The sequence below is a fragment of the Toxorhynchites rutilus genome, chromosome 2 (assembly GCF_029784135.1).
Source record: "Toxorhynchites rutilus septentrionalis strain SRP chromosome 2, ASM2978413v1, whole genome shotgun sequence".
NCBI classification, from domain to species: Eukaryota; Metazoa; Arthropoda; class Insecta; order Diptera; family Culicidae; genus Toxorhynchites; species Toxorhynchites rutilus.
This window is the reverse complement of record NC_073745.1, coordinates 221,068,368-221,082,774: the sequence shown is the minus strand read 5'-3', so window position 1 is coordinate 221,082,774 and position 14,407 is coordinate 221,068,368. Positions and strand designations below refer to the sequence as shown.

Below are 14,407 nucleotides of genomic sequence, written 5' to 3'. Positions count from 1 at the left end.
CAAATCGTTATCAAAGAGTTTAACGATGTAATTCTACAAACATATCCAAAATCAACAGATAGCCTAACGGAATACTACGTCAACTATGCGGTCGTGTCTCGGACACAACCCTCCTGTGACTTTTTTATTTAGTCTTATGCATTAAGCTTCTCCAACCATTTTTATCATTTCAGGGCCAATCTTTCTTCAATTTTCCAACACTGCTCGCTTGTTCGATGTGTTTCCTCAGCTTAGCATTTGTCAAAACCCAGAACGCTCGAAAACGAAAGTATGAAACGTTCATTCTGAGTGCTCGCATAGCATTCTGTACTTCTGATACAATTTGCGATGAAGTGCTCCTCTAATTCACTCCAAACTTTCATCGATCAATATGAAACGTTCACAGGGTCTTTGGGGATACACTAGACTAATTTTTTTTCAAACATTAAAACTTACTGTAACTTATTTGCAAAATTACAGAAGTTTTTCTAAAACACTATAAAAACCCAGTTTTTGGCACGTTTTGTATATCAATAAAAAAATAATAAGAAAACTTGCACAGATGTCATTGATGTTTTCAAAACTACCTTTCGGAATGTGGTGCGATCATTTTTAATTTGAATTATTGATCCATCATCAAAGACAAAGGGTTAATTTTTCATTCAAACAAAAATAACTCTGTATGGAAAGTTTCTACGAGAATGTTCTAGGAATCAAATGAAAACAGGTTGATAAGGTTAGTTGGAATTACTATTGAGTTGGTGAGCAAAAAATTGTGTTAATCCACAAAATGTTTGAAAAAACAGAAAAGAATCGGTTTTTTATATTGACATTGTATTTTCACTACACCGACACACCAGAATAAAAATGTTTGCGTAAAATATCATAAAACTAGAAAGTTGAAGTTTCAAAATTATGTATATTCCATTATGCGTTGATATTTCACGAGTGTATGATATTTTCGAAGAAACCCATAGAAAAAAATCAAAAACATCAAATATCTTGCAACTAACTAATTTTTTTCAGTCGTCATTCGATTGCTGCTTTTGATATTTGACACCTTGAGCAGCACAGCTTCGTATTTTAAATCTTCAGATTCCCGTGGGTCTATCATTTTTTTTTGTTTTGTCCTAAATGAAACCATAAACGCTATTCTCGCAATTTCCACAAAACGACATTTTTGTCTCATTCAATCAGATCCTGCAAATACTGTACATTTCATTATTATCGTTCGTAACAGTTCTGCAAAACCGTTCAACAGGTAGCGGATCCATTTCACAACTTGTTTTGTTCTTTTTTCTATAAAACGGCAAAAAGATGATTGAGATCTGTACCGCTTTCCCCCCTTCACACCATGAAAAATAACACAAGCTTCCGAACAGGGGTCTCTAGAGGTGTCATTTTTATCTGAAAATTTAAATCGAGGATCTCCTTAATTCCTTATGCTGACATTAATCTGATAGTTTTGACCCCTTTCCAGAGCTTCGATTGCATTTGCTCCTAGCTAACTGTTCCTGTTTCATTTCTATGTCCCTTCTAAAAAATGTTCTCATTCTTGCAGACAAGAGAACCCAAGTTAGACAAGGACACTGTAAGTGGTTCAACGTGGTCAAAGGATGGGGATTTATCATACCGGACGACGGCGGGCAGGAAGTGTTTGTTCATCAGGTATAAATCCTATAAGAAGGCCTGGTGGGTATGATTAGTTTAATTATTTTTCTAGAGTGCCCTCCAAATGGAGGGCTTCCGATCGTTGGGGGAAAATGAACGGGTTGAATTTGAATCCAAGCTGACGGATAAGGGCTACGAAGCAACCAAAGTATACGGACCATCTCAAAGTCAGTGCGTAGGAAGCACTTTCAGGCCAGGCGTCAAAAGGAGATTTAGGAAAATAAGGCAAGTTGTAAAACACTTCTACGACACGGTTGATACAAAATAATACAGCAAGGATTCTTTCTAGATGTTATAACTGTGGCGAGTTTTCCGACCATATTTCTCAGACCTGCTCTCTGGCTCCTCTTCCGAAACGATGTCATCACTGCAAATCGGAAGATCATCTCGTAGCGGATTGTCCAAATAAACCTCCGGTGAGCATCAATTATTTGTCTCCTTACCACCAACTGGAATAATTTCATCCCTCTATTTATCAGACGTTACGACGCCCAAAGTCTTCACACCAAACACCGATGGCGCCACACGATGTGGGTAGTACATCGGACCAGTAAGCATAGCGCCACCGCTAGAGTGTGTGTCTACGCTGCACCACTGACCTCGAAACATTACCGTAGTACAAACGCAAACCAACGAATATCCTACCTCACCGTTAAATGACTACAAGCATAGTTCCAGTTCCCAAGGACAAACAAGGAAACAATATTACCTGCGCTTAGATGGGGGTTACTTTTATTGCCCTCCTACGCATTGCCAAATGACTTTTTATGGCGTAGATTTTGCGCTATAGATTAAGATTATGGAAAATAATTATTATTTTCGTCGGGGTTAGAAATATTAACGATAGGTAGCAGCAGTCTCGCAAACAGAATAAACTGAAATAACGTGAACAATAAATAAAACGAGATGAGTATTAAATGAGTGCATGTGTAAATAGAGAGTATGTGCAATTCTGCAAATACAGTTTGAGTGGGGATTGACCGAGGATTTAGCTTATCCGTGTATGTGCAGCATCATTCATATCAGTAACGAAGAGTTGTATACTTCTTCTAAACCCTTGGAACAATACATTCTGGTATTTTCTAATCCCTGAACACCACACAATTATAGGCAATAGCTGAGAGACGAAGAGAGTTTAATATAATAAATGAAATATTAGATTTAATTGCCCGAATAAATGTTTCGTTGTATATTGATGACATCCTTTATTGTTGTTGGAACATTTGGATCCTCGAATGTATTGTGTCGAATTTTACAAAAATTTTGCAGATGCAGTGAAGTAATCCATCCAGATATGTATTTCAGGATGCAGTTTTTGATTACAAAAATATCAATGAAAATAATTACTTGAAGTAGTTCCTTATTCAAATAATTATTTAAATAATTCTCCAGTGTTAACACTACAAACTCATCATTATTATTTGAAATCATTGTCAGACATTATTTTCGTCCAAGCCTTTTCCATCACTAACAGAAAATATGTTACTGTACTGGTCGGACTCGATTATATACTGACTCGATTATATGTGATTCGATTATATACAATTTTGGACTCGATTATATACAGATTGAGAAAAAAAAAATTTAGATTTCAAATATGCCCCAAGAAGAAATGTTACCTTTGAACGGTAAAGTGATATTCAAGTGGCTATTATATGTACAGTGGGGTAAAAATCGTGATTTTTGAAGATCTTGCTTGAATTTTCACCAGGAATTGTTTATATCGATATTGCAGCGAAATTAAGAAATATAGACTTGGGGGCAAAAGAACAAACTGTAGAGTTATTTGAGAACTTTAATTTGATTGATAGAAACAATCAAGTTCAATATGAATTTTTGGGATAAAATTGATAATCATACATTAAAAATTACTAACTTTGACATTTTCACTTGAAAAACAGTTATTTAAATCCAAAACAAATTAAATGTTCCACTACTATATCCTGTACTAAATTTTCTCATCTTTCAAATGAAGGCAACAGAACTGGCTTATGCAGCGTCCTTTTCAGTGTAGAGCCAGTTTGAGGCAACAGAGTCCGAAACAAAAAAAAAGTTCTATAACTCTGTCATTGTTGAAATTCGAACATATGCGTTGAAGGATTTTTTTCATCAGATATGATCATCTATCATCTACCTTCTGAGAGATTCTGGAAAAATATTTTTTCATGTGAGAAAGGTGTTTTCTGACTTTAAGGGAATGAATCAAAAATTAAATTCTTTTTTTTTTATTTTCAATAAACGAAAAATATGTGCAAAAAAACGAATAAAAAAATAAAATATTTTTTTGACTCGATTATATACAGGATTCGATTATATACAGTGAAAAGAAATCGGAGACTGTGTATAATCGAGTCCGCGCTGTACCTTGAAAAATAACGAAAGAAAAAAAAACACTCTGATTTTTGAGCAACTTTTGTAAAAAACCTCATAAACCTCAATAATTCTTCATCAAAGTCTACGAAAGTTGAGTTCATTTTGCTAGATTATGTATTTTGCACACTTTTGTAATAGTTAGTTGTTAGATTGTCTACGATTTTCCTGTTTAAACTTGTTTTCAATATTGTATTTTGACGTAGGACTACGTCTAACCGGAAGATATAGGGGGTGAAATGGAAATCTAGGCACTGAACAAGTAGGAAAAAATGCAAGATTTGGAACGCTTATAACTCGAGCATTTCTCAATAGATCGCAAAGGTTTTTGCATCAATTGATAGGAAATATATCTACGCATCTATCATAACGAATAATATTTCATTTTTCTTGAGATAAATAATTGAATAATTGTGAAATATCAAGCATTGTCAAAATGCACTATGTGCCCATTTTTGATTGGTCCATTTTGTGCTCCTCAAATCGTACCGACCAAAACGGGCAACCAGAGCAGCAGCGAAATAGAATGAAGCACGATTGGAAAGGAACAAGAAAAAAATGAACGAAACATTGGTCGCAGTGTCACTCATGCGTAATTCTCGAGCCAGCCAGTCAGCTTAAAACATCCCCGCTCCGCTGCCGTAACGATCATTCTCATTCGAACCGTACACCACATCGGTTCGCATCACAACACATCAACAAACCAACCCAAGCAGCCATGGTAAAGGAGGAAATCGCAAAACGGCATCAGGTAGCAGAAGAAAAAAGTTTGTTCTTTATACAAACTGATCTGGTGGCAAATCCAGAACAAGGCGGCATCGAGGGCGTTCGAAATAGTTTTTTTTCAAAACCATTCGTTCGTCTCGTTGGACTCGCCCCTCTGGCTGAGTCTGCCGATTTGTCTCTATCCTGTGAGTGTGTACCGCTAGAGTATAAAACACGCGGACCCCAAAAAAATATCTTATTTTCTTTCAAACCGTAAACCCGTGTGGTTGTACGGCATCGGCATCGTGGACGTAACAAAGGAGGACAAGTTAAGGGAAAGGCAAAGTCTCACTCGAACCGTGCAGGTCTCCAGTTCCCTGTTGGTCGCATTCACTGATTGCTCCGCAAGGGTAACTAGGCCGAACGGATTGGTGCCGGAGCACCAGTATACCTAACAGCGATTATAGAGTTTCGGCCCTCGGAGTGCTCAAGTTGGCTTGCAAAGCTGCTCACGACAATCAGAAAACCCGCCTCAAGAACAGAGCAGCTTCAGTTCGGCGCTCATCAAGGCAACAATTAGTTTCAGTGAGTGGCAAAGTGTTTCTCCGGCACGTCGCATTAAATGTAATTTACTGAACAACATGTCACAAGCTGGATGGGAAGAAATTTTCCAACTGTGAAAGCTGTGGCGAGTGGCAAACGCAATAGCTAAACAGGAAGGTTTAACCGAACAAGATGGGAATATCGAGTGATAACAAAAACACAACCCCAAAGGTTCTTTTCAGAACCATCAACATATTCATAAAGAGTAAACAGTAAACTAATCCATTTTTCAGGTAGATAGGTAGGTATTCACGTAGGAGAAGAAAATTAAACAATATATTTAAAATATATATTTAACAAAAGCTGTCCCCTTTGTATAGTCCTACGTCACTCCGGTTATGTCCCCGACATTACCCACCCGTCTTTTTTCATTTGGGTTGAGTTTGTTGATATGTTCAAATACAGGTCACAATCCGAAAAAATTATGTTTGACAAAATTGTTGGAAAACAAAAATTGATTCTTAGATTTTCGTGAAAAGTGGTAATTTTGTTCTTTATCGCAAAACATTAGACCCGTATTTATTTATTTTTTATTAGAGTGCCCATTTCCATTTTAGGGTAATTTAAAGACTCAACTTTTCCCCTTTTTTCCAAAAATGACTTTTTTCAAAAATTCATAACTTTAGAACCACTACACCGATTTCGATGAAGATTCCAAAATTGTATATAATCTAGTGTGGATATAATCGAGTCCGACCTGTAATAATATTTCGAAAATGAATAAAAAAAATCTACTCTTTCAGGAAAATTTACTTCTAGGTTAAAAAGACTCGAAAACCATTCAAAAACGACCAAAAATTGAGATTTTTTGGGTAATTTTATTTTTAAATCTCTGTATCTCAGAAACGGTAGAATTTAGCATAACTTTGCTGTGCACATTCTCGACCTTTCTCAAAACTAAGACTAGAGTTAAAATGGCAAACCGTTGATCGTCTGCAATTGGAGCCAAATACAAAAGTACAAAAAAAATGTACCTTCGAATTCCATAGGAATCGCTCTCTGACAACAATATAACATTTCTTAGGAATACAAGTAAAAATTATTTAGATTTTCGTAGGTTTAGCCAATGATTGTACGTTGGGGTGGTTATGGATGTATGGAAAAAGTTTCTTCATCGAATTTCAGAAACCGATAATGTATATTTTGTTTATTGGCCCAAAAAATGACCTGTGCAAAATTTCAGCTCAATTGTACATGATTTAGGGGTGCCTCAACGCACTCAAGGTTTTGATTTTTTGGTCCTAAAAGGTCGATTTTCAGCCAAAAATGTTTTTTGAGATAACGCCAAATCTCGACGTTTTATGCATTTTGGAGCAAACAATCAAATAGTTTTTATTTTTGGACGGACTTTCCAAACGATCGTCGTATTTAGATAAGGTATGAAATTTTTGAATTGTTATTTTATTGTTAACTATATAACTCGGGTCAGTGTTACATGTGTATGGCCGATATACCGTTGGCAGGAACATTTTTATTTTCAGTACAATTTTTTACGCAATCAATTACACTTGGACGAAGACTAGAATTGAAATTCGTGGGAAAGCGAAGGCTAAGTTAATATTTGTTTAAATTCATTTCTTATGTGTTTTTTTCCGCACGCCAATGCTAGCTCAGCACTGCACAGTTTGCTTTGTGCGTATTCTGAGAACACATTCAGATGCAAACGACACGATAAAAATATACTGACGATTCACCAGCGGCAATATTGAGTCTGATCCATCTTGCGACGTAGGCGACGTCTTACATTCTATAAAATCAGAAAACAGGTCACGTTTTTATGAAATAAAGTTAACGTTAATAACTATTTTTGCTGCGAACGGATTTAAACGATTTACATACCAATCGAATCGGAAATTTTCTAAGATTTGTTTGATATGCTATACATTACAATCTCATAGTTTAAAATGATGCAAATTTAAAGCATTCCCATTTCCCCATACATTTGTTCTGTCCATTTGTGTGCTTTCCCGAACAGAGCTGTCAATTACGGGCAACCTATGCAGCCGCTAGAATAGAAACAACGAAGGGGGATAGCGGATTGTTGAATGGCGATGCACGGAAGATGTCTCGTTAAATATTCAGTGCAATGCGTGCATTGATATAAATAAACAAATAGTGGCATATGATCAATTAGTGTATACGAGGGTCGTGCAAAAAATAAGTTTCAGTGCCTCAGAAATCGCGGAAAAATAAAGTTAGGAGGAAAAACAAGGTGATTTTCGTAATCTACGTTTTATTTTCTATTTTTCTACATAATCGCTGTAACGTTCGAGGCATTTTTCATAGCGTGGCACGAGTTTTTCTATTCCGAGCGCGAAGTGCGTAGCGTCTAACTTTTAGAAGTACGATGTAACTGCCTCACGAATTTCTTCAGTGTTATCGAATCGTTGACCACCGAACGCCTGTTTCATCACCGTACTATTCTGGAGTTTTGGACCGATTAAGAACCGCGATTAAGAACAAAAGGTCAGGTTTATTGACGAAAGAGTGTTCCTCATCCACAATAATGCGCCGTCCCATTCTGTTCGCGTAACTCAAGAGCAATTAAAAAAATTCAAATGAACTGTGTTCGAGCATCCTTCTTACTCCCCAGACCACGCCCCTGGCGACTATCACTTATTCCCGATGATGAAATAGGCGTTCGGCGGTCAACGATTCGATAACACTGAAGAAATTCGTGACGCAGTTACATCGTACTTCAAAAAGTTGGACGCTACGCACTTCGCGCTCGGAATAGAAAAACTCGTGTCACGCTATGAAACATGCCTCGAACGTTACAGCGATTATGTAGAAAAATAGAAAATAAAACGTAGATTACGAAAATCACCTAGTTTTTTGTTCTTACTTTATTTTTCCGCGATTTCTGAGGCACTGAAACTTATTTTTTGAACGACCCTCGTATTAATACTACAGTTAAATATTATGCATTGGAAGTTGTGAAAATATGTCTACTATTAAACGGCTCACAGCTTCCAAAAATATTCGTAATATTTGTCAAGATATTACTAATAGTAACTTTCTCCGTTTTTGACCCATTCTCACCCCCATCGACTTCAATTTTTAAGGAATTTATTCTTTGATTATTTTTCTCAATGCAGCGCGGACTCGATTATATACAGTTTCTGATTTCTTTTCACTGTATATAATCGAGTCAAAAAAAATGTTTTATTCGTTTTTTTGCATGTATTTTTTGTTTTATAAAAGAGGAATTTGATTTTTGATTCATCCCCTTAAAATCAGAAAAAACCTTTCTCCTCCTACGCATATGTTCGAATTTCAACAATGACAGAGTTATTGAACTTTTTTTTTGTTTCGGACTTTGTTGCCTCTAACTGGCTTTACATTACAAAGTACGCTACGGAATACGATTCTGTTACTTTCATTTGAAAGATGAGGAAATTTAGTACAGTATTTAGTAGTGGAACATTTAAATGAGTGAATTTTGATAACATTTTGGAAGTGAAAAACTTAAAAGTTAATAATTTTGAATGTGTTATTATTGATGTTATCCTAGAAACGTATATTAAACTATATTGTTTCTATCAATTAAATTGGAGCTCTCTAACCGCCCTACAATTTGTTCTCTGACACCCCACTTCTATCTTTCTTAATTTGGTAGCAATATCGATATAAACAATTCTTGATGAAAATTCAAGCAAAATCTTCAAAAATCACGATTTTTACCGCACTGCACATGTAATAACCACTTAAATTACACCTTAACGTTGAAAGGTTAAATTTCTTTTTGAAATAAGCCATATTTGAACTATAAAAAAAATATTTTTTTTTCCAAACTGTATATAATCGAGTCCAAAATTGTGTATAATCGAATCACATATAATCGAGTCTATATATAATCGAGTCCGACCTGTATATCATAGTAAGATTCACTTCAAGTATTTTTTTAATATCGAAGCTATTGAGAATGGAGTGCTAAAAATTGAAAGGTTTTCCACCATATAAATAGTCCAAATTTCTATACAATATTTTCCACAGAGCTGGTGACTTGATTTGGAGGCACTTTTTACTTCCTTACCCAGCCAGACCCTTTCTCCTGTACAAATCGTATACGTTTTGACCAACTTTTCTCATACTCTTTTCCGACCAATGAAAATTTGGTTAAAGATAAATAAGAATATTCTCTATCGAATGAGTATTATCTCAAAAATGTGTGTTGGGTCCTTTCAAATAACTTTTTTTAAATTTTCTTTAAAATAATTAATTTCCCCCATACAACTTGGCCTAGAACTTTTCTCAGACCCTTTTCCGATTAATAAAATTGTGGCTGAAAATTAGGTAAAATATTTATCTATCAAATAACTTCGATAACTCCATTCGAACAACTTTTTTGATTTTCAAAATTCTATATATTTTCCTATATGGACCTATGTTCACGTTTCAGTATATAACTTTTCTCTGTCACGATCAAGAAAAAAAAAGAATTATGGGGAAAGATGAATGATTAAATTCTCTATCTAATGATTTTGAGGGTGTTACTTGATAAACAGTCAATTTATTTCAACTGAAATGATTCATTATTCATTAAATCCAGCAAGACGTTGAACAGAAACTTGCACGCAACAGAAACTTTCATTCGCTAACTTCACACAAGTCAAAACCTGCGGTCCCAGGCGTATGTCTTACAGATTTCTTTCCGGTACCTAAAGTGTTAAAACGGTCAGAGGAGCAACGGGAAACCCGAATGACACATTCCGAAACCGAATTGATACCATAAACATTTCCCGAAAGTGTCGAAGTGCTCTCCTCACCTATATGGATACGGGGATATGTTTCACGCCGGGATGAATCGTCGATTCTCTCCGAGCACTGGTAAATAAACTAGAAGCAGTAGAAGCAGTTCCGCTCAGTCGAGCTGCCGAGCGCAGTGGCCGGCCGCACCCTTAGTTAACCTACATAACAACCCGTCCGAACCAGGACCGAAAGCATGGCGTAGCAAGGAGTAGGATTCAAGGAGAAAAAAAAATCTCCACACACGTTCGGTGGCACAACAAGAAAGATGTTGACATCGTTCTAAATGATGATGATGATAGTGATGATGGGCATGATAATTAAGATGCTATGCTCTCGAGAGAAGGATATGCTCATGGGAGCATGAAACATGATAGCAGATATTACGGAGAGAATATCTGTTTTGCGCTGCGAATTGCGCCAGTGATGCTGGATTGAAATACTATCCAAATACTAGTCCATAGTAATTCTGTCAAATATACAACGGGAATTTGTGTTTTTAAAGGAAATGATTTATTTATTTGCTAAAATTATATTATCGCCTTCAGTATAGACCCCTTTTGAAACAATTCACATGATCCAACGACCAATCTAGTCATCAAAACACTTTTTATACAGCCATTCCATGCCAAACCGATATAGTGGTTCTCAGATTTTCGTCGAAAGTGGTAATTTTGTTCTTACTCGCAAAACATTAGACCCGTATTTTTTTATTTTTTCATTGGGGTGACCATTTCCTTTTTAGGGTGGTCCGAAAAATCAATTTTCTCTACTTTTTCCCAAAAAGGAGTTTTTTTTTCAAAATTCATAACATATGAACCACTGAACCGATTTAGATGATCGATATATTAAATTAAAGCCAACGATAAAACTTTTACTTTTATAAAAAAATATTGAACTTACAAAAAAAATGGTTCTATTTTCGTAATTATTGATTGTGGCAGTTTTTCATTGTTTTCATGGCTTTGGACTAGAGGGCGCTATGTTGTTTTATATTTTTACTTCAAAGCTAATTAGAATAGTTACAAGCTGATGAAGCGAGGTGGTTCAAAAAAAGTTCGCACGAACCTCGGAAACGCCAAAAAAATGTTTTGTGACAAAATGGCGGCCGTTTTAAGAAAAAAGTGTGTTTTTGACTTGTTCGAGGTTCATGCGATAGTGGCACTTTTACTGATTCAGAATCTGTTCGAATCTTTTGTTTCAAATAACCAGAAGGACTGGAATCGTGTAGGCCATTACACAACTTTTTTTTGAACGCTCTCGCATTATCAGGTTGTAACTATTCTAATTACGAATATTTTTCCGTTTAATTTTTGTTTTATTGTTAAAAGATATACAAACAAATAATGATTCAATTGGTAGCAAAAATATCTTTTATTATATTTTTTTCGGAGCTCGAAAAAACGTCCGAAATTCCTGCCTCTACGATTCGATTCGTAACGATTCGTAACATTCGTTTTCATGTGTTTGTAGGTGCGAGGATTGCAAGGCGTGATGACACTCACACGTATACCTACGCATTTCCACATAAACATGTACTCCTAACGCACGATCTCAAGGGGAAATTCTTCATTAAAATGAAAATATCTCGTATGTAAAGGTTATAGGGATTAAATGAATGCTGGTTAATAAGATTGAATGAATTTGCTATTGGCATAGTTGACCAAAAATCTTTTTTTTTCTCCCCGATATTGTTGTCTTCTACGTCTATATACAACAAAATAACAATATGTTCGTAAAATAATCTAAAATCTGAAGGTTTATACTTTTTTTATACCCTCCACTAACCCCCACACCAGAAAGCTCGTATAAAGAGCCCCCTGGTAGTGGACTCTCGTAACATACAACAAACAAAGAAGAAATAGCGGAGAATACATCTACAAACGAAGAAAACAAAACATGTGAGATCCCAGTGGAACATTGGAGTTCCTTTGAAGGGATCCACCATATTAAAGAACATGCTGGAAAAAAGAAAAGTAAAGAAAATATACTAGCCAAAGTCTACACATATATAAAGTGGTCGGCACATTTACAGAATATATTGATTTATGTTAATGGTCAAAATGATGTATATATCATTATCTAAATAAAAAAAAAATATCTTTATGGCAGGGTTATCATATCTACAGAATAACCTGTATTTATACAGAATCTTCAGACCTTCTGAAACCGAGAATCTGTAGTTACAGATTACAGATTTTTTGGGTTTCATACAGAATTCACAGATTTTTTAAAATGACGCTCCAATATCCAAATATTCTCCATCCTACCAATTTTCTTCATACAGCATTTGAATCAGTCTGAATAAAAGTCATGTTTGTATTCAGCGTTAAGCGTTAAGCATGAGCTTTTTAATCGTCGATCTACAAAGGCTGTGTCATCGGCTAACTTCACAATAAATAAATAACACTGTTTATCGTTTTCTTACTAAAAAAGCACAGTAAATGTAAGTGCGCAGTAAAGTGCGCTCATACTGTCGTGAAACTCAATTTTGCTTTGAAAGTTCTTGTTTGAAAGATTGAAAATATCTAGAAGGATCATCGATACGTTTTGACATAGGATTACATTTTCGGGAACATAAAGCGAGTACAAATTGATAAACTAGGTATCGATCGCTTCACGAAAATGTGATATAAAAAACAGGAAGTGGGTTATATCTATGGTATAACCGCAAGGGTGACGTAGGACTATCGTTGATTTAGAGATCATTTGTTTGAAGTTGAATCTGAATTCATTCTGAATGAATGAATATTTAGAGAACTTCGAAAACGAGAGCGTTATGTTGGAGGCACAAGGTTTTATGCATCCAATATTGGATACGGAAATATCCTACTGATGGGGAAGAATAATCTTCAGAAGCTATCCTGTTAATTGCGATTGATTGAAAAATCACAAAACCAAATGTATTTGGTCACAGTGTTTCATGGATAGAAAACATTAAAATAAACTCTTTCACATGAATGTAATTTTAAATTCTCAGAGGAACTGGCAGATTATTTTCAGTAACGATTAGATATTTCCACATTTTCCTCGATACTGGAAGCCCACCAGTGGTTAATGCTAACTCGATAACCATCTGTTAATAGCACTTGATTGAAACATATTTGGTCACAGTGTAACATGGATAGAAAACATTCAATTAAACTCTTTCACATGAATATATTTTAAAATTCCCAGAGGAACTGGCAGATTATTTTCAGTAACGATTAGTTATTTCCACATTTTCCTCGATACTGGAAGCCCACCAGTGGTTAATGCCAACTCGATAACCATCTGTTAATAGCACTTGATTGAAATATATTTGGTCACAGTGTAACATGGATAGAAAACATTCAATTAAACTCTTTCACATGAATATATTTTGAAAATTCCCAAAGGAACTGGCAGATTATTTTCCAGCAATGATTATATCTTTCCGGAACTTTCTCGATGCTGAATGGCATCCTAACGGAAAGAGTTCTGCGCGTGTATGTGTCGATCCTTCGCCGTCCACCTCCTCCAGCACGTTAGGCAACGATGTTGTCTTGTCGATGTCCTCACGAAAAATGAATGTGTCTCACCACCAGAATATCGCTTAAGTATGCTTTTTGTGTGTGATTGGATCGAGAGAAGGTGTGGTTTACGATGGCAATTTGGAAGGCAAACTAGAGGGGAATGAACTGTCTGAGCTCGGAACTTTCGGCGACTGAGCAATAATCGATTGCGGGCGCATACAATATTGGATACGGAAATATCCTACTGATGGGGAAGAATAATCTTCTGAAGCTATCCTGTTAATTGCGATTGATTGAAAAACCACAAAACCAAATGTATTTGGTCACAGTGTTACATGGATAGAAAACATTCAATTAAACTCTTTCACATGAATATATTTTGAAAATTCCCAAAGGAACTGGCAGATTATTTTCAGTAACGATTAGATATTTCCACATTTTCCTCGATACTGGAAGCCCACCAGTGGTTAATGCCAACTCGATAACCACCTGGAAGCCCACCAGTGGTTAATGCCAACTCGATAACCACCTGTTAATAGCACTTGATTGAAACATATTTGGTCACAGTGTAACATGGATAGAAAACATTAAATTAAACTCTTTCACATGAATATATTTTGAAAATTCCCAAAGGAACTGGCAGATTATTTTCAGTAACGATTAGATATTTCCACATTTTCCTCGATACTGGAAGCCCACCAGTGGTTAATGCCAACTCGATAACCACCTGTTAATAGCACTTGATTGAAACATATTTGGTCACAGTGTAACATGGATAGAAAACATTCAATTAAACTCTTTCACATGAATATATTTTGAAAATTCCCAAAGGAACT

The 14,407-nt window shown here is 35.7% G+C and overlaps 1 protein-coding gene across 1 annotated transcript in view; it reads left to right on the top strand.

Annotated features, from left to right (window-relative positions):
* The window catches only part of LOC129769257 (protein lin-28 homolog), a 30,089-nt gene extending 27,317 nt beyond the window's left edge, over nucleotides 1-2,772 (top strand). The window contains exons 2-5 of the mRNA XM_055771378.1: nucleotides 1,541-1,647; nucleotides 1,703-1,875; nucleotides 1,940-2,066; nucleotides 2,130-2,772. Coding sequence (XP_055627353.1) covers nucleotides 1,541-1,647; nucleotides 1,703-1,875; nucleotides 1,940-2,066; nucleotides 2,130-2,204 — 482 coding nt within the window. The 3' untranslated portion in view covers nucleotides 2,205-2,772. The remainder of the gene's footprint in view (nucleotides 1-1,540; nucleotides 1,648-1,702; nucleotides 1,876-1,939; nucleotides 2,067-2,129) is intronic.
* The last annotated feature ends 11,635 nt before the right edge of the window (nucleotides 2,773-14,407 follow it).